Source organism: Spea bombifrons, chromosome 3 (genome assembly GCF_027358695.1).
Source record: "Spea bombifrons isolate aSpeBom1 chromosome 3, aSpeBom1.2.pri, whole genome shotgun sequence".
Lineage (NCBI taxonomy): Eukaryota > Metazoa > Chordata > Amphibia > Anura > Pelobatidae > Spea > Spea bombifrons.
In genome coordinates this window covers 118,909,553-118,929,648 of record NC_071089.1, presented here as the reverse complement: position 1 = coordinate 118,929,648, position 20,096 = coordinate 118,909,553, and the positions used below count along the sequence as shown (strand labels likewise).

The following is a 20,096-nucleotide window of genomic DNA, read 5'->3' as shown; positions in this document are numbered from 1 at the left end:
CTGCCTCAGCGCTGCCCAGAGTGCAGTGTTAGGAGCGTGAGGCGTTTGTCTCGAGTGCCGGCGCTTCACGCTGAGCGTCGGCATATGACGTCATATGCCGGCGCTCAGCAGGGGTAGGGAGGGAGAGGGTAGATCGTGAGAAAGGGATAGATGGGTTGGGGGGGGCCTTAACAGATTCTCGCACAGGGGCACTGAGGTTTCTAGTTACGCCCCTTTCTCCAAATGTTTCCAGGGCTGCTTTTCAGTCCCAGTCCTGCCCTGCCTGCCTATATGACTGAGCGAGCGCATGCTGCCGCAGTCAGTGTCAGTCAAGTGCCGCTCGCTCGCCACCCAGCTCCTATACCAATGCTGATTCACTGACTGATCCCAGAGTCAGTGTCGCTCCGTATTGCCTGCCTCCTGGTGCCGCTCCCAAAAAAAACAAGTATCAGTAATTGGTATCGGTGAGTACTTGACAAAAAGTATCGCTACTTGTACTCGGTCTCAAAAAACTGGTATCGGCGCATCCCTAATTAGAACCTCCTGGCACCCTCTCCGAAGCCACCACTGGAGCTGGCGGGCAATGAGTAGACAGCGCATGCCCTTCAGGAAGCAGAAGATTAACTTCTCCACATGACCCTCGTTAAAATCAAATCATCCTCGCCCATGTAGACCCTCATTTTCTCTCTCATTCCTTCTCTAATAATATCTGAATCTTCTCTTTCTATATAAAACGTGCCCTGAAGAGTGTCTATGTTATGGTTAATTATTTTTATTGTACATTTTAGCGTTAGTTTAGAGTCTGCCGACGCTCTATAAAAGTGATGACCTTTGTTGAATCCCCTTATGTGTAAACATATATAATATATGTATAGCTACATAACTGTACTGTAGGGGAAATACAGTAGGGCTCACTACAAACAATATTTCTGACAGATTGTGATTTTATTTACAACAAAAATACCCCAAATAAAGTTAATAAAACTTGCTCCCGATTTGAGCCCAGTCTAGGCTTTGATGGCCTTGATTAAATGCCCATGGCCTTAAGCCTCCCTGCCAGACCCAGCTAAGCATGGATCTGGAAAACTTTCTGCAGTCGCCACACAGAGGACAAGGCAGGTACATTTGGCTCAGGGATTCTTCTTCCTGAAGATCTTGACCTCTTGCATTATCTGGAAAATTCCCTTCACCTCAATGGTCTCCTTCATTATGAGGCTTCAGGAGGGTTAAATGTCCATCTCCTGCGTATATGTTTCAGGAGTCTGGAGCATATACCGCTTAAATTGCAAACTGGAGACCAAAAAATTCCACCGGTGCCAAAAAATACTTGGGAACCAGTTTGGAAATGTTCCATTTGAGATGAGTAAGGACGCTGTCGTTATGTGGTCTGTGATCTGCACAGAGTTCACTGGCGGTAAGTATACCATTTGTCAGAAGAATTCGCCCAGGCATTTGCAAAGAGGGGCAAAACATTTCAAAGGACCACCCAGTTATCAAACGCATTCAAATATCTAGACCTCTATTCTTATCTCAGTTGAAGCTCCCATTTTTATCCCACTTCTGTGATTTCTATATTTAGTAGCTTATATTAGTCTATAACAAGAATAGCAATTTCAGCCCTCAAAAGTATCTAAACTTACTTGAATACACTCAAATGAATCAAGGGATCCGTGTATAAAGTGGATATAGAGGCAAACGGTGATCATTGTTGACCTTATTTGCATGTGCCTACCCAGAATCCCTTGTGGCAGCATCATGAGCTTTCTGAGGGAAAAACAGGCCTTCTGGCTTGTCTGGTGTCTGTAGATGAGCGTTTAATGATGCTTCTACTACCCCCTTAATTTTAAATGGAAGGGTTTTCCGTCACATTTGCCCTCCATAACTTTGGTTATTGGTATTTGAACACACTATGACATTGTTGTCGCTTTAAAAGAAGACCTAGCAGATAAGTTGGCAGGGTGTCACTTGCTGTGTGTGCAGTCTCTATCAAGAAACTCAAAGATGTACATGTTACAGAAATGACCATTTTCATTGCTTTCCACGAAGCTAATCAATTCCAATATCTTGTATGATGCCTCACTTTCTCATATAACAACGCCAGCCCCTGTGATCAATACCTTCCTAGTGATGCTGTAATTCAATGCAAATAAATGTTACCATCAAGATATTTTACATTTTCTGGAGCATTCAGCATGCAATCTCTCTTATTCTCCAAATGACTGAAGATCTCAGATTCTTAAAGAGAGTTTCAAGATCCCCTTCAGTTGTAGGGGTATCGGAGTCGGCGTTGCTGAGGAACATATCCCTGACCACAACTTGGTCAATGCCGGTCCACCTTGTCTTCTGAATCCTTAATCAGGAACACAGTGATGATGTTTTTTCATTTTTTTTGCCTTAGGCATTGTCTTGAATTTCTGCCCATATTTTTCACTAATCAATGAGATTTCGATTAGAAGATTTTCAGATTCTTAATCCGGAATGCGGTGATGCAATGAAAATTCTTGAAATTGGTCTAATAGTTTTCACAAAGGTCAAATACAAAAAAGCCGTTTTGATTTAGATTGCTTAAAATAATAATAATATATAATAATAACCACCAGTAGAGAATTATTCTCATGTAATTCCGCATTTGGCCACCGGAGGCACCAGAGCTAATTGACGTATCCAGGTCTCCAGAGTAATGCTACACCGTGTCCGCCATGTTAGGCGATTATCTTTGTCTGCCACGTGAATATTTTTTACATTTCTATACATTTTTTCAGGGAGTTTGGGTGACAAGTGATGAACATCTTTTAGCGTTTAGATTAACGTCTTAAGGTGACTTTTTTCATTGCCCTAGAGAAGATTTTCCAAATGGATTGCTTCAGTCCTCTATGGTTTGATACCAAAACAACAGAGTGAAGGCTTGGGTAAGAACTGGCACAAATGAAACACAAATAGCGCCACAGCAGGTTGTCTTGCTGTAGGCTAAGTGTTAGTAAGTTTGTACCTGCAAAAAATATTAAGTAGAAAAACAAAAAAGATAGCATATTTTTAACAGCACTTATATGAGCATCAAGTTTAGGATTCCTGAAGCCAACACTCATAGACTTCATGCGTCGTCCATGACTCCACAACGACCAGATTAGAAGAGAAAATGCAACAAAAAATATAACCAATGGTAAAGAAGCTCCTGAAACATACATGCCGACACCAATAAGGTAATTGATTAGTGTTCGATCATTAACACTGCCGTTGACATTTGTTGAATTAAAGTGTGTTTCAAATCTATAGAGTCCATATGGCAGCGTAAAGATGGCAGAAAAGACCAATGATGCCCAGAGGAACCTGGAAACCATTCTAGAGATATTTACCTTGAGCTGAAGGAATAAGCTGTGATTATAGTTTGTGATCTTCACGCAGTAGAAGACACAGAGCACAGTCCCGGTCCAGAGGCTGCAGAAGTTCGCAAACATTGTACCAAGTATAAGGAATGTAAGAATGTTCTTGAATACATACAGCCTTTGGTGAATTTGGAAAGCTCCTAAGAAGATTAGAAGAAGAACTCGAGACAATGCCAACCATGTTAGGATCACATCAATTAACTGCATCCTTTTCAATTCCAGCCACCGAATGATATTGATTGCCGCAATTAATGTATTGATGAGTATGCCGACGACATTTTCTATAATAGCAATTCCAACGAAAATGGTAGCTAGGAAATACATGGTTCGTATCCTGCAATCTGTAGGAAGATGTTATGTTTCCTCCAAAAGATCCTGCATTGTAGATAGTCTGAGCCGGGCAGCTCTTTATCGTTCCCTAAGATGCAAATGTGGACTCAAAAAGGAACGTATTGGCTAAAAAATTTGCATAATGTCTATTTACAAATATAATAACCAAATATGTATGATGTGGTTTGGGTGACTATTAAATAAACATCCTTCTAGCTATTAGAATATGGTTTAGTCTGTTCTTGAAAAACGATGCTCTGCCCTTCCCTCAAAACATTTGACCTTATGGACCTTGGCACAGACCATCCTATTGATATATGCCCTGTATGTATTTAAATATCTCTTTCTCACCCCCTCTTTCTCTTTTCTACACCAAGCGTAACATTTTGAGATCACACAGTCTTTCAAATTTGTAGCTCTCCTCGGAACTCTCTGGGGTCTTTAAAACGGTACACAATATTCTAGCTGAGGTCTTACCAGAAATCTGTAAAGTGGCAGAACCCCCTCTCTGCTCCCCCCCGCCTTTAAGTGCATTGCCTGCTTACCTTTAACGCCTTGGAAATAATTACTCCTAACTCATTTTTCTCTGTTGTCTCTGAGAGATCACTGCCCATGCTCCAACATAAGCAGTCATGCAGGCTTAGCCCTGCGATCGGCTATTTATCGACAGTTGTGTTCCAGCTACCATAGGCAGCTTCAGGGCCCTGAGTTTCTTTGGTCTCCACACTCAACCGGGGACCAGCCCCAACCTTCCCCCGCTGCCTAGTCTCTCCATGAGCATGATCACACAGTGTTAACGCCTTCAATGGTTAATGCTTGTGTTCCCACAAGCTTGTGGGGACCAATTAAAATCAATGATTTGCTCCTAAGAACTACCATTATTGAATGATGAAATAAAATGTGCCTCCAACAGCATTGACCTGCAAAAACCAACACCATACAATTCATAATTAACTATTACTAACTATACTTTAGGTCACTGATTATTGTACAGTTTCACCAATGTCAGCTGCCTAAACTTGTCACTTACAATACATTTTTTACAATATTTAATTTTTAACATTTTTATACCCAATAAAATGCTATGTAGACAATAATTAATGATCCTTTAGGTCCCTGATAATTGATCAATCTCACCAGTGACCAGTAGCCAGTGACCTAATCTGATCATCATCCTGTAACCTGACCCTAACATCTGAGTGTACACTTTCACAATCCACCAACAGGACCCTAGCGCTAGTGCTTATGTTATCACCTAACTCATTGATATTTACTCTGAAAAAAACCTCGTCTTATAATTAAGCAAATACGGTATATATATATAAGTATTAGTTTGATAAAATTTGTTCCCTCCACATGAAGTGTATGTTTAACTCCAATACCCGGTATTATGGAAAGATGTTCCTTCCTGGTGGCAAAGTGTTCCCCAAATGGTTCCTTTTTTGTAGAGAAACATAAGAAAGATAATTTTACAGCAGATCAGACTCATCCGGCCCATCTGGCTGTTTAATCTGATGTAAAGGTTCATTAATCGGTCTTGGATTCAGGAGCCATATGCCTATCCCGTACATTATATTACTGTATTAGGCTAGGTTTCCACTTGTTTTTTTTTTGCTAAAAACGCCCATAAAAACGTCAATTCAGCCACACGGCGTTTTTTTAGTGAAAAAACGCTGCAGCCAGATGTTAGCTGTTCTTCAATAGGAAATCGCACAATGCCATATCCACTTGGCGTTTTTCTGTTTGGCGTTTTTTCAGTCCTCTTTGGCGTTTTTCTGCTTTTTTGGGCTCTGTGGCAGTTTTTCAGAATCGCAGCATGTTGACACTCTGGCGTTTTTTGCAAGAAAATCTTGGCGTTTTTCTCCAATAGGAGTCTATGGGAGAGAAAAAACGCCATGAAAAAGCCATGTGGGTTTTTTGCCTTGGCGTTTTTTATGGCGTTTTTTTCCACAGTTACAATGCAGAGGATGGACCCAGTATCTGTGTGTCCTACGAGAAATAGGCTGGAAACAAACAGTTTCACACAAAACAAAGTTCATATTGAATTTTACACCATTGGGAAGAAACAAACGTACCCGACTGGATCCTGCGTGCCAAAAGCAACAGCAAACAATTTGCACCATCATTTGGGGCCAATCTTCCTAGAGGAGCAGACATTCGGAATAAAGCATGCCTTACAAACCACAGAAAAGAGACAAAAGGGTCCGCCGGGGCGAGTTTAAGTAGAACTCTACCAAGGAAATGACATCAGGAGAGGGCAGATACTTGCCATTTATCCTAATCCCTTTTAGCTGGGTGAAACTTCTAACTTGTAAAGGCTGGAAAAACTGCCTAAGGTCAAAAAAAGCTATTTCCACAGAAAGGCTAAAACGCCAGAAAAAACTGCAGAAAAAACGCCAAAACGCAGGTAAATGCACTGGCAGTTTTCTTGGCGTTTTTCATCAAGAAAAAAACGCCGGACAAAAACCCAAGTGGAAACCTAGCCTCATGGCGTTTTTTCTCTCCCATAGACTTCTATTGGAGAAAAACGCCAAGATTTCTTGCAAAAAACGCCAGAGTGTCAACATGCTGCGATTTTGAAAAACTGCCACAGAGCCCAAAAAAGCAGAAAAACGCCAAAGAGGACTGAAAAAACGCCAAACAGAAAAACGCCAAGTGGAAATGGCATTTTGCGATTTCCTATTGAAGAACAGCTAACATCTGGCTGCAGCCGTTTTTCACTAAAAAAACGCCAGGTGGCGCTATTGGCATTTTTATGGGCGTTTTTAGCAAAAAAAAAAACCAAGTGGAAATCTAGCCTTAGAGTCCTTGGAAAAACTTTCATCCAGCCTTCCCTTTCACCAGAGGCCACCTGCAGAGAAAACGATGGGCCAAAATCCACCTTCATCTGGGTCCTGTAAATCTGCCTAATGTTAACACCAATTGTGCTAGCCCAGCACTGGACCTTTTATTTTCTCTAGCATAAGGCATGCTGGGCCAGCACAGATGCCATTAAGAGGACCTAGGGCAAAGCACCATTATAGTATTCACAATATTGTTACATGCATAACTGGGATCTTCTGGGCTCCGGCCACGCGGAAGGTCAAAAAAAGCAATTTCCACAGGAAGGCTAAAACGCCAGAAAAAAAACTCCAGAAAAAACGCCAAAACGCAGGAAAATGCAGTGGCAGTTTTCTTGGCGTTTTTCATCAAGAAAAAAAACGCAGGACAAAAACCCAAGTGGAAACCTAGCCTTATAGCATCAACCACTTCTGCTGGGAGCTGTTCCACTTATCCATATAATAAACCTTCCTGACAATAAGAAAAAACTTCCTTAAACTAAAAATCCCAGGGGTTCTGTGGACCTCACGCTACTAGTTTAGAAATTTTAGTCTGCGCTACTGCTGTGGGACCAGCACGACATTTCCCAAAAATAACAAACAGTGTCTTTAAAAAAAATGTTGCCTCACTCCTTCAGCTGTCCTAAAATAGAACAGAATCCTCTGATTTGAGGCAGGATTTTCATTGCAATGATTTACTATAGATTTTTTTTCCTTTTGCTCTATGTAACTTCTCGCATCCTGGCCTAGATTGTTTCATGTGGAGTTCGCATTGGCTGATCCTAAACAGGCAGCACCTGTTAGAATTATTGGACTCCGAATGCTTAACACATATACCCACTTTGAACCTTAACCAGATTTTTTGGGAACACCGCCAAATGCCAATCATAGCTTGGTGTCAGGGTCCTGGGACCGCGTCGCGTCCTCTGTTCCCTCCGCTTCTGCCTCCACTGCTCACATGCCTTCTGCTAGACGTCTTGCCTAACGTTATGTCTTCCAAGACACTGTTGGCAGGGAATGCGCTCACGTAACATCACGTCCATGGGCGTGGTGTCTACTAGCGGGCAATTCAAAAACTGAGCACTGAGGTTCAATCAGTGCTTAGTTATTGTGCCGAGTAGACATGCTTTCCCTGCTTATCCTCGGTTAACCCCTCATGTACCGGATCTGGCTATCCTGATAACGTTAACCTCTCGTCTACCAGACCTGGCTGTCCTGATTACGTTAACCTCTCGTGTACCAGACCCGGCTATCCTGATTACGTTAACCTCTCGTGTACCAGACCCGGCTATCCTGATTACGTTAACCTCTCGTGTACCAGACCTGGCTATCCTGATTACGTTAACCTCTCGTGCACCAGACTCGGCTATCCTGATAACATTAACCTCTCGTGTACCAGACCCGGCTGCCCTGTTTACAGTGCTGACTCTTCACCCACATACTGGATTCTACCACTTTCATTGAGCGCTGTTGTACTGTTGAGTCTCAGAGGAGTTCTTCACACACCAAGCGGTTCAAATATATTGGCTTCTTAATTAACTAGGTTTGGTGAACTAGAAGCGTCGGCTTTCCAGTCATTATATTCGCACTAGTAGCACAGTTTATCTAAAGAAATAAGACAAACAAGTTACTTGCAAAGATATTTTTTTTAATCGCATATTACACACATCGCATATATTCCATGTGAAAGTTTTGTTGACTTTAAGGAATCAGAGACTCAGAACAATAACTCATAATTTTATTTGCATAACATACACATCAAATATATATTTAGGTGCTGATTTTGAATCTATACTGGCAGATATATATATATAAATGCCACTTAAATTCTCAAATTGCTAGCTACATCTTAATAGACTATTTATTGGACAATAGTAGTTTGCTCTGTTACTCTGTTATAAAGTCCATGGTTATCTTTTGAATCTAATCTATTCACTCAAAGACTGAACTAGCTCTCTCCATTGTTAGTTACAAACGCAGGATTCTGATTTAGAATTTACATTTTTTTACTACCCAGCCAAGGAGTCTCCGGATGGGCAGATTTAGTCTCTTATGGCTCGATATCAAAGCAATAGAGTGCAGGCTCGGATAGGAGCTCAAACAAATGTAACTTAAAGATATCCATATTTTATTCCTGGATTTTATGCTTGGATTCAGGCAGCATGAACCTACAAAAGAGATAAGGTAAAAGAACAAGAAACACAGCATACTTTTAATAGCATTTATATGGGCATTAAGCCTAGGGTTCCTGAAGCCAGCATTCATAGTGTTCATATGATCAAGGTGGCTCTTTAATGATCTGATTAGAACGTACATTGTGGTACAAAATATAGTCAATGGTACCGCCGCTCCTGCTAAGTAAAACAAGGAGCCCTTGACGTAATTGACCACCAAAATATCCTGTCGTTCGTTGGCATCGCCGGTAATATTTGTGGAGTTGTAGAAGGGCATTTCATACACATACAATCCAAATGGCAGAGCAGACACAAAAGAAAAAGCGACAGATACCAACAGGAGCCTGGGAATCATTCTGGAGATGCTCATCTTCAGCTGGACGAAGAGCCTGTGGTTATAGTTCGTGATCTTCACACAGTAGAAGACACAAAGCAAAGTTCCAAACCAGAGGCTGCAGAAGTTAGCAAAGTCTGCAAAAGCCAAAAATATTTTAAGAAACCCGTTTAGTCTATAAAGCCAATGAATAACTAGTACAGACGAAACACCTACTGCACCACTGATCAGTAGAAGAAATCGAGCCATTCCAAGACATACGAGGATTAGGTCAATAGTTTTCAAATTTCGGTGTTTCAGCCACAAACCCAAACTTGTTATTAAAATAAATGTATTTAGGGCTATTCCAATGGAAATTTCAATTCCGAGCATAGTAGTTAAAAAAATGGCAGCTTGGAAAACCATGGCGTGAATCCTAAAATCGTTTTTTTCCCCAAGGCTGTCTTATATTCATACGGCCGGTTCTTGATGGATGTTAACTTTATGAATGCTCGCGACTCTGTATCCTCAACTTTATTAAGATCCCGATGCAAATGAAAAAAGGGTAAGTTAGTTTTAGGTTTTGCATAATGTCTGCTCCTCGAGAACATTGCAAATTATGTGAGGTGTAGCGGAGGTGAAAAAATGTAAATTATTTAGCTTTAAATATTATTTATTTATTTAAATTTATTTAATAGAAGTTTAATGGTCTTTGTCTCTCTTGTTAGCATTGAGAGTTCTACCCCAATATGGCCAAATCCCATGGCGCTCCCTATCAATCTAAGGTCATAATTTTTCGTCCTAAGACTCCTAAAAATCTGATAAATATTTATCCAACCACCATACATTAGACATAAAAGAGGGCCAACCAAGCGAATGTGATGGCAACTATATAATAATTAGGGCTGCAACTAACGATTATTTTAATAATCGATTAGTTGGCCGATTATTTTTTCGATTAATCGATTAATCGGATAAAAAAATGGATGTAAATTTTTCATTTATTTAAAATAATTTACTAAACAAATGATGTTAAATACAAACAGCAGAATAAAAAAAACTTTGATAATACATTTCTTGTCTTTATTTCCCAACCAGCCCCCCAATATATGCACATTTGAGCCCAGGCTTGCTACGCTGCCTCCCAGACATGCCATGCTGCCCCCCCACATATGCCACGCTGCCTACCACAGCACTCCACGCTGCCTCCCACATATACCACACCACGCTGCCTCCCACATCTGCCACTCCACGCTGCCTCCCACATCTGCCACTCCACGCTGCCTCCCACATCTGCCACTCCACTCTACCCCCCACATGCCACTGTGCCTGATACGCCTGATATACCCCCTGAAACACCACTCCATCCTCCCCAGACATGCCACCCTGCCTCCCAGACATGCCACTTCTCTACCCCCAGATATGCCACTCTACCCCCAGATATGCCTTATACACCCTGATACACCACTCCGTCCTCCCCAGACATGCCACACTGCCCTCCCCACATATGCCTTATATACTGTATATGCCTTATACCCCCAGATATGTCACTTCACTGCCCCCAGGATTTAGATTCCCCTAAATTAACCCTAAACTCCCCATTAACCATAACTGCCCCTAAATTAACCCTTAACACCCCTTAACCACAGCATCCCCTAAATTAACCCCAAACACCCCATTAACCACAGCTGCTCCTAAATTAACCCTAAACACCCTATTAACATAACTGCCCCTAAATTAACCCTAAACACCCAATTAACCATAACTGCCCCTAAATTAACCCTAAACACCCCACTAACCATAACTGCCCCTAAATTAACCCCCACCTCCCCTAACTTTCAGTAGCCCAAATATATATATATATATATATATATTACATACATATATACACACATATATATATATATATATATATATATATATATACATATATATATATATATACACACACACACACACATACATATATATATATATATATATATATATATATATATATATATATACACACACATACACATTATATATATATATATATATATATATATATATATACCGTATTGGCTCGGATATAGGCCGCCCCCGTATATAGGCCGCACCCTAAAAGTTTGGTGCTTTTTTAAAGAAAAAGTTTTTTTTCTTTAAAAAAGCACCAAAAAAAACATGCTGCCACTCTGTCCCCCCCCCCGAGATATGCTGCCACTGTCCTCCCTCCCCGGGATACGCTGCCACTGTCCTCCCTCCCCGAGATCCGCTGCCGCTGTCCTCCCTCCCCGAGATCCGCTGCCGCTGTCCTCCCTCCCCGAGATCCGCTGCCGCTGTCCTCCCTCCCCGAGATCCGCTGCCGCTGTCCTCCCTCCCCGCGATACGCTGCCGCTGTCCTCCCTCCCCGCGATACGCTGCCGCTGTCCTCCCTCCCCGCGATACGCTGCCGCTGTCGCTGTCCTCCTCTGCCCCCCCCTCCTCGACTTACCGGAGCAGACTCCCGGGTGTCTTGCGGGGCCGGCGAGGGACCAATACGCGTATGCAACTTCCGGTACCGGAAGTTGCATGCGCGTATTGCGTAAATGTCTCCCGCCGGCCCCGCAAGACACCCGGGAGTCTGCTCCGGTAAGTCGAGGAGGGGGGGGCAGAGGTAAAACGCTTAGATAACCTCCCGTGCCGGCACCCCCCCCCCGTGGGAAGTGCTGGCAGGGGAGGCTGTCTGAGCGTATCGGGGAGAAGGATGCAGGTCCCCTGCACCGCTGCGGGGGATCTGTATCTTAACCCCGCTGCCTGCCCGGCGCCCGGGACTGCATGTCCCGGGCGTCGGGCGCTAGAGCCCGAATATAGGCCGCACCCCCACTTTAAAAACTTAAAGTGGGGGAAAAAAGTGCGGCCTATATTCGAGCCAATACGGTATATACATATACTTACAGTTAGATGAGTGTCACAGCCATGTGGTTCTGGCCTGGAGAAGGAAGGGGCGGGGCCAGTTGTCACAGTGATTACAGGGAGGGGGAGTAAGTAGGAGCTGCTGCTGTGAGACGGTGAGTCAGACTAAACGGATTATATAATGAGGGGGATTTTTCAGAGCTCTGAAAAAACCCTCATTTTATAAATCGATAATAATCGATTCAACTAATCGATAATGAAATTCGTTGCCAACGAATTTCATTATCGATTATTATCGATTTTATCGATTAGTTGTTGCAGCCCTAATAATAATGTAAATATTATAACTGTATAGTTTGGAGCTTTTTGTACCTTTCAACCTGAGGCTGACATAGTTCTAAAATCATATCATTTTCATTAACATAGTCTTGAAAATAAAAGATACAAAGAAAATAAAGCAGTGTAGTGGAGCAGTGAAAGAAAGGTCTGACTATATTTTCATTGGGCGCTTGGAAGGCAAACGTTTGATCCATTCAACAACAATCAGTACACTCAATCCACAATGACGGACAATTGCAAGAGTAATTGAATTATCTTGGTTTTCTTTTAGAGATTCTATTAAAAAGTCTGTCTTTACAACAATTTTTTTTTGGCAAAAATGCAATGTGCTCTTAGGCCTTTCTTCACCTCCAAACCTTTGTGGTTTCAAATATCACTGCTGTAAAAAAAAGGCTTTAGTTACAATGCAAATCTATTATTTCAATCAGGTAATATACCCATTAGGATGTGACCATGCTGTTTCTACAGTCTGTATCAGATTTGCTTTCCGAATATAGACATATTCGACCAAACCTCTATAAGTACACTACAGTTCAAACGTAATGGGCCCTTGATTTTCAAATTGTGTTCGTTAAAATAACATAAAAAAATGGATCAGAAATCCAGTGCAGATGGGGTTAATGTTGTAAATGATTATTGTAGCTGGAAATGGCTGATTTTTTATGGAATCTTTTCAGCCATTAACCAAAATGTAATATTAAAATAAATGTATTTATTTCAATGGCAAAAAAAACCAATTTTGAACATTGTAGTTAAAATCCTAAAATCAGTTTTATTTCCTAGGATATCTTACATTTAGCCCCTTAAGGGCTGAGTTGTTTTTTTTAATTTTGTACGCTTCGTGACCAAGGCTGTTGATTCTGCTGTGTTTGTGTTTAGCTATAATTTTCTTCTTTCTCATTTACACAAATTGTATATTGTTTCTTTTTACTGGACGAGAAGGGCTTTCTTTAGACTTTCCAGAAAATATGGTGAAAATAAAATCACACTTTTTCTTTTATTTGAAAAATATTTTACTCATCTACAAAACCTAATGGAAAACCTGCTAAATATATTCTAATATTTGTCCTATATGGGTTTTGAAATACTAATTTTTTTATGTTTTTATATTTTTTTACAAGTTGTAGGGCAATGAGTACAAGTGGTATATTGCTATTTAAATTTTTTTTCCAAATCTGGTCATCCTGCGTTCATGTTTTATTTGGGACAGCTTTCAAGCTCGCCAATTCAACTTATTTACATCCCATTAGAATTTTGTGGATGATTCAGCGTCAACATTTGTTTTATTATTTATTTATTTTACAATAGAACTACCTGGTTCCCTGGTCTTATTTTTTTTATTACATTTTTATTTATTGACCTGCATAGCTCACAGTTCTCAGGAGGGTGAAATGATGCGTCTCACTATGGTGCTTGTGATAGCTCTCAGAGACAATCACACAAGGCCCCTGATTTTTTTGTGTGTGTTGCTAAATGCCTCGATATTGAGGCATTTCAGCAACATCGACTGACCATATCGCTGATTGCTCTTTTTAACCAGCCAGCCCCCGCCATATTGAATATGGCAAATGCGACCATTCCTGAGAGCGATCACACAGGGCCCCTGCAGCTTTTTTTAGTGCTTTTTATGCTTTTTAACCCCATGACATGCCAGGCATTGGTCCTTAACTATATGTTTTTCAGTGACGTGCCTGGCACATCATAGATCATTAAAGAGTTAATATGGCTGGTTATTTATGGATGTTTAATGCCAGATGCTGAAGAATGTGCGTGACTCTGTATCATCGACTTTATTAACATACCAATGCAAATGAAAAAAATGGTTAGTTTTAGGTTTTGCATAACATCTCGAGAACATTGCAAATTATGTAAGGTGTAGCGGAGGTGAAAATTAAATATTATTTTTAGATGTACTAATGTGATTTAATATCAGTTGTTGGATGCCAAATTTTAATGATCTTTTTCTCTCTAGTTAGGACTAAGAGTTCCACTACAAAATGGTCAAATGCAATTAGCCCTCCCTATCCATCCAAGGTTGCTTTACCTTTCTACACTTTCTGAGTTATCGTTTACATCTTATTGGAAAATGTTCTTTTAACATGATACTTTGGTATTCTTGCAATTTATAATGGAATTAAAGGGATACTCCACTACTTAGAAAGGAACTGGAATGGAAGCATAGGTTACATTCAACCACACCATTAGCTGTCTCTTAAAAATATTGGATAAATCTGGACATTGGAAATGTTAATAGTCCTTGGGAGATGTGGACTTTCAAAATGTTTGTATGAGCGCTAACAAGTGCAATTACTTTGGCATATTTTTGTATTTGTGTTTCTTTTACATTACATATCAGAAAGGTACTTACACCATAGTCTAGTTTTACCCTTCTGTGTCATAAATATCAGCTATGATAATTTTGATATGCTACGTTTATAATATTTGTTTAACAACAGATAAAACCGATGGCTTGTCGCAGAACTTCTTATTTTTAATGTGATAAAGGCTAATCAATGCTAATGTTTTAATTGGCATCCTTTTGTGTGCTCTCTTTCAACACAATTTTGCTGCTGTATGTTATAGCAGTAGGGAGAAGGAATCTACAATTATACACAGGTACGTTTTCTAAATGCATACCCAAATAGAGCTTTGAAGAAAGTCTATAAGTTGGCCTTACAAAGTGATAGATCTGAATTCCTTCATCCAAAATAGAACAAGCCAAAATAATACAGCATTGGAGCATGAGACAATGAACGTACGAGACAAGAAAGATACTTGACCATTCTGAAAGCAGGCATAGACCTGAAAGATGTGATTATGAATTTAGTACATATTATTATTATTTATTGTTTTATACAACGCCTTCAAATGGGTGTACAGTTTATCACTGCCGCACAATATTAGGGACACGATTATGCACTCCGCACCTTTGTCCTTTTAAATGTATGTGGCGTCTTCATTGCAAATGCACGTACGTGATCACTATATGCAGTTTTATGATAATTCTAGGTCTTTCTTCTTCTCCAAGGGTGATCATCAGTAGGTATGACTTCTTTCACATCAAATGTTCCATTGATTCACTCTTAGGAGAGCTTGACAACCAGTCAGCTTATTTTAGATGACTCAGAGAGCCTTTTGTTTGGTATGGCAGTGGCCACTTTGTATTACGGAGCAGGCTAGACTATTTGCCAAAGAACATTTCCCCATTAACTTTTGATAGGGAGCAGATTTCTCTACCTACTGAACCAGTAACACAATTCCTTATGTTTAGTCGATATACTTTTAGAGCATTGGATGATATCATCATCTTTAGACCTGGAAATCTGGATGACGAGGTGACAGACGAAACAAGTGTCAAGCTGCTCTGTTGGGGAATCATTACACATAATCGCCCTCTTCAAATATGAGGACTTGATATAAAATTAAGGGGGAATTTCTAACTGTTGGGAGATTTTTTTTAGGGACCTCAACATTAATTATTGCTATGTTGCTATGTTTCAAGATTACTAGCTTTTGAGGGCATATTTTAGTGCACTGGATTGGGTTCCTTGTAGTAACTGGAGGATTTTATTTTGTGATCCTAAAATACATTATTGGTTGAATTCTGGCAAACTAAAACTGCACCAACGGAACGTAAGACTTGAGAATCCCAGGTATTAATTACAAGATTGTTACCTTCACATAACCAGAAATGTGTTGGCAATTTGTGATCCAGAGGTTGACATGGTTCTGAAAAATGCACTCAATACACAAGGACCTAAAAACCATTTACAAGATGATATATATTATCTTGATTTTTTTTGTTAGAAATTCAAGGAATCTTGCAACATTGAGGCAAAAGATACTATTGCAAATGTGGGGTCTGTTCTTTACACCAACAAATTTTGTTTAAAATGCAAAGTGCGCTCAGCACTTTTTACACCTCAAAGTCGTTGTGGTTTCCAACGTCGCTGCTGTTGAAGAGCTTGGGTTACGATGCAAATCTACTATTTAAATTACCAACATATGTATGGATTTACATTAAGTTGTAACTGTTCTGTTTATATAGACTGTATCCTATTAGCATAATAATTATGAACACAGCAGGAAAATGTTATATAGGTCTTGATATTTATATAAAAAAAGTAAAACATAATATAAAACATAATATAATACTTTTAAGACAATTATATTTGTAGATTTGGAGATATTTGCGCTTTATAGTGGTTCCCCTACTAAATACACTGATTCGCGGTCCCTTCACTCACCTTTCCTAGTCCCTCTACTGCTTTCAGATAGGTAGGTAGGTGTAGAAGTGTCTGTTTGCTGATGTCTGCTGCAGCTTCGGCCTTAGGAGCCACCTAGAGGTACGGAGCAGGGAACTGGAGAGCATAGCACGCTGTCGGATGACAGCAGAGATTGGGGAGACTGGCAGACAGCAGCAGAGTTTGAGCTATCAAACTCACATTTGCAAAGACCTTGTCCCACCTATGGATAACTCTCTGTAGGATACAATGGAGTGGTTAATCCTATCTTACATTGCATAATATTTTGTCATATTTCGTTATCTACTAAAATCAATGAAATGGGCAGAAAAAAATGAATATTTCTCAGTAGTGTGGATGTAGCTCTTACTGTCTAATTCGCAGTAGGCGCAGAGCTCCCTCTTGTGGCAAATATTTGTACTGCAGACTTTAATTCATCACAAGGGAGAGAGTTGTAGAAAAATATATCTCGAGAGTAACGTTAAAAGTTATAGCAAGTGGTATGCAAAATACACACCAGCATCATTGGCGAGGCAACAAAAAAAAACAATTAAACTATTTTTCAAATTTTCCCACCTAGGGGGGGATAAATTCCTTCTTGACTCAAAAAGGCAATCAAATTTCTCCTTGGATCAAGAAACTCATTAATCGTTTATTCTGTAATTTATAGCCCTGCATGTTTTGCTTTTCTAAAAACAATGTTTTTTGAAAGGCATTCATTGGTTTTCATAGCACCACCTCCCTTGGAAATGAATTCCATACCTTTATTGTCCTTACTGTAAAGAACCCCTTTCCTTTTCTAGTTCCGTAACGTTCTTGTTAAGGACCTGTACCCAGAGTTGCTACGCATATTCAAGGTCAGATTTTACCATTAAAATAAAGAGGCAAAATGATATCCTCCTCATGTGAATCAACTCGTTTTATATATGCCTACAGTGAAGGAAAAAATTATTTGATCCCCTGCTGATTTTGTACATTTGCCCACTGACAAAGACATGATCAGTCTATAATTTTAATGGTAGGTTTATTTGAACAGTGAGAGACAGAATAACAAAGAAAGCCAGAATAACGCATTTCAAATAAGTTATAAAGTGATTTGCATTTTACTCAGTGAAATAAGTATTTGATCCCCTATCAATCAGCAAGATGCCTGGCTCCAAGGTGTCATTTATACAGGTAACGTGCTGAGAATAGGGGCACTCTCTTACAGGTAGTGCTCCTAATCTCAGCTTGTTACATGAATAAAAGTTGCCTGTCCATAGAAGCAATCAATCAGATTCCAAACTCTCCACCATGGCCAAGACCAAAGAGCTGTCCAAGAATGTCAGGGACAAGATTGTAGAGCTACGCAAGGCTGGAATGGGGTATAAGACCATCGCCAAGCAGCTTGGTGAGAAGGTGACAACAGTTGGTGCGATTATTCGCAAATGGAAGAAACACAAAATAACTGTCAATCTCCCTCGTTCTGGGGCTCCATGCAAGATCTCACCTCGTGACTGGAAAAAAAACCTCTGAGAGAGCGACTCCAACAGATCCTAGGAACAACATAAAGAACGACGTCCAGAAGAGTGCAGTGCTAGGAACAGCTAAGATTTTGCGCAGAACCCTCATTATACCAGGCAACTGGTAGAGGACATGAGGTTGAGGAGGACATTTTTTGTTTATATATTGATTTAGAGGTCATGCAAAGTCCTCATTGCTATTACAATAGGGAATATGGCAATAACATTAACCCAAATAGTGCATGTTAAGCCATCCTCTAGATTGTAAGCTTGCGAGCAGGGCTCTCTCCACCAAATGTATCGGTTTGTCTTAGTCTGTCAATTCTCGTCTTGTCATATCCCTTGAATTTATGTATTGTATGAAGCACTGCGTCAACTGTTGGCGCTATATAAATAAAAGATAATAATAATAATAATAGTGGAACATACACTGCAGGAACCATCACGGAGCCGCCTCCACAAAACTCTTAGAACACTGACAACGCAGGAAACACCATTTAAATGGAAAATGGTTACGGAGTGGGGGTGTCAGGACCCTGGGACCTGGTGGGTTCTGGTGCTGACCCGGGGTACTAGTGCTTCTCCCGGAGTTCTCCAGGCTAAACTCAGAGAGTTCCCGGGTGTGCCCATTATGTAAAGTTTTTCCCTTCGTGGAAAGACTTCTGTTGTATCTACGTTGCATCCTAAAGATAGAAATGTCTTGTGTATCCACATGGTACTTCAAGCATGCAAAAAACTATCCCCCAAAAACCTACCTAGTTCTTAGAGAGGTTCCAAAACAAATCTAGAGCGGTGATTGCCTAGATGTCAGCATTTTGATGTTAACAATGCCTTTCTCCACTTTCCACACAAACTTATTACATGTTATTTTAAGCCTAAAATTAAACCAAGGTCCCCCTGCGGGACATCAGTCACTGGAATAAAACTCCCACGTCGTTATAACAGAATGGCTGAGAGTTGTGTCAATGCACAGCTTCACCTTTTCTCAGATGAAGAAAAGGTTGTAATTGTGTACTTAGGGCTATGCGTTTTCAGGTACACCCCTATCATCTTACGGTAATTTACTTACTCCAAAAAAAAAAAAAGAGGAGGCATTACGCTATCCACAAAAAAACAGACTACAAATGCAATAGAATGTTGATACCAGAAGTAAATTGTAATAAGTAAAAATAATAATAAATAGCATCAAACAGCAGTTGAGTATTGGAATTACTTCCGTCTAACTTTGTTAAGGTGTTTAACAACACCGCTACACAGATTCCCAAAAGACTCTTTCAATTTGCTGTTGGTATAGATGAGCATGGCTGAATGCAGAAATGGATACGCAGAAACCAAAATTGAACACAGGACCATCCACACGCTTCCCACTGGCAGCAGTCCAGAAAATATCAAATTCATGACCATGAAAAATACGAGGTAGAGACAGAAAAAGAAGATCATACTTTTCACCACACTGGCGTGAACGTCCAACTTTGCATTTTGGAGACTGGCTACGCCGTTTTTCATCTGTCTGGTATGCACCCACAGAGATTTAATTAAAAGAAAACCTGCAACGCAGAATATCACGAAAGGAAGAGAAGATCGCAAACAGTACAGAAGGAACTGATTTGTAAAATTCTGTACCAAGTACGTTTCTTGGCTCGACGAGTTGCCGTGGGTTGAATTTTTGTCGTGAAGGGTAAAAGAGTACCATCCAAGTGGAAGACTTGAAGTCAAAGAAATGAACAGAGATGCCAGAATGAGCCACGGGACCAGTCCAGAGATCCTGCCCTTCACGTAGGTGAATATCGCGGACCTGTAGTTTGCAATTTTCACGCAGTAAAACACACACAGCAGAGTGGCCAGCCAGAGGCTGGAGTAGTTGAAGACCATTCTCACGACCAAGAAGATGCTGCTGAAACGAACCTGCGTGTATAAAGCGGGTAAGGAAGCACGCAAGAAATTGTGCAAAGTGTTAGCCCACTGTAGACAAATTCTGGACAAGCTGAGAGATAGCAAGATCTTGTCGCTGCTTGGCATGCGTTTGCATCTCAGCCATTTCAGCAAACAAACAGTCACAATAAATGCATTCAATGCTGTCCCCAGAATGCACTCAATGGACAGCACCGATATTAACGCCACACGGAGGGGAGAATCCAT

General features: G+C 40.5%; 2 protein-coding genes across 2 annotated transcripts; both read right to left on the bottom strand.

Moving 5' to 3' along the window:
* Nucleotides 1–8,050: 8,050 nt before the first annotated feature.
* On the bottom strand, nucleotides 8,051–9,424 carry LOC128484183 (taste receptor type 2 member 40-like). Its single transcript, XM_053460502.1, has 2 exons — nucleotides 8,684–9,424; nucleotides 8,051–8,116 (listed from the first exon to the last, which is right to left on the bottom strand). The coding sequence occupies exons 1-2, from the start codon at nucleotides 9,422–9,424 to the stop codon at nucleotides 8,051–8,053; spliced, it is 807 nt and encodes a 268-aa protein (XP_053316477.1).
* A 5,220-nt stretch (nucleotides 9,425–14,644) lies between these two features.
* LOC128484182 (taste receptor type 2 member 40-like) lies at nucleotides 14,645–20,096 on the bottom strand. The gene is made up of 2 exons (XM_053460501.1): nucleotides 19,213–20,096; nucleotides 14,645–14,717 (listed from the first exon to the last, which is right to left on the bottom strand). Exons 1-2 carry the CDS (start codon nucleotides 20,094–20,096, stop codon nucleotides 14,645–14,647), a joined length of 957 nt encoding a protein of 318 aa, XP_053316476.1.

Bases quoted from the DNA above. Each gene is read 5' to 3' on its own strand.
- LOC128484183 (XM_053460502.1), bottom strand. From the start codon at position 9,424: ATGGTTTTCCAAGCTGCCATTTTTTTAACTACTATGCTCGGAATTGAA. The intron at 8,117-8,683 runs GTAGGTTCATGC...TTATTTCTTTAG, and splicing joins TCTTTTACCTTATCTCTTTT to ATAAACTGTGCTACTAGTGC.
- LOC128484182 (XM_053460501.1), bottom strand. From the start codon at position 20,096: ATGGATTCTCCCCTCCGTGTGGCGTTAATATCGGTGCTGTCCATTGAG. The intron at 14,718-19,212 runs GTGTAGCGGTGT...AGCATTGATTAG, and splicing joins AAAGAGTCTTTTGGGAATCT to CCTTTATCACATTAAAAATA.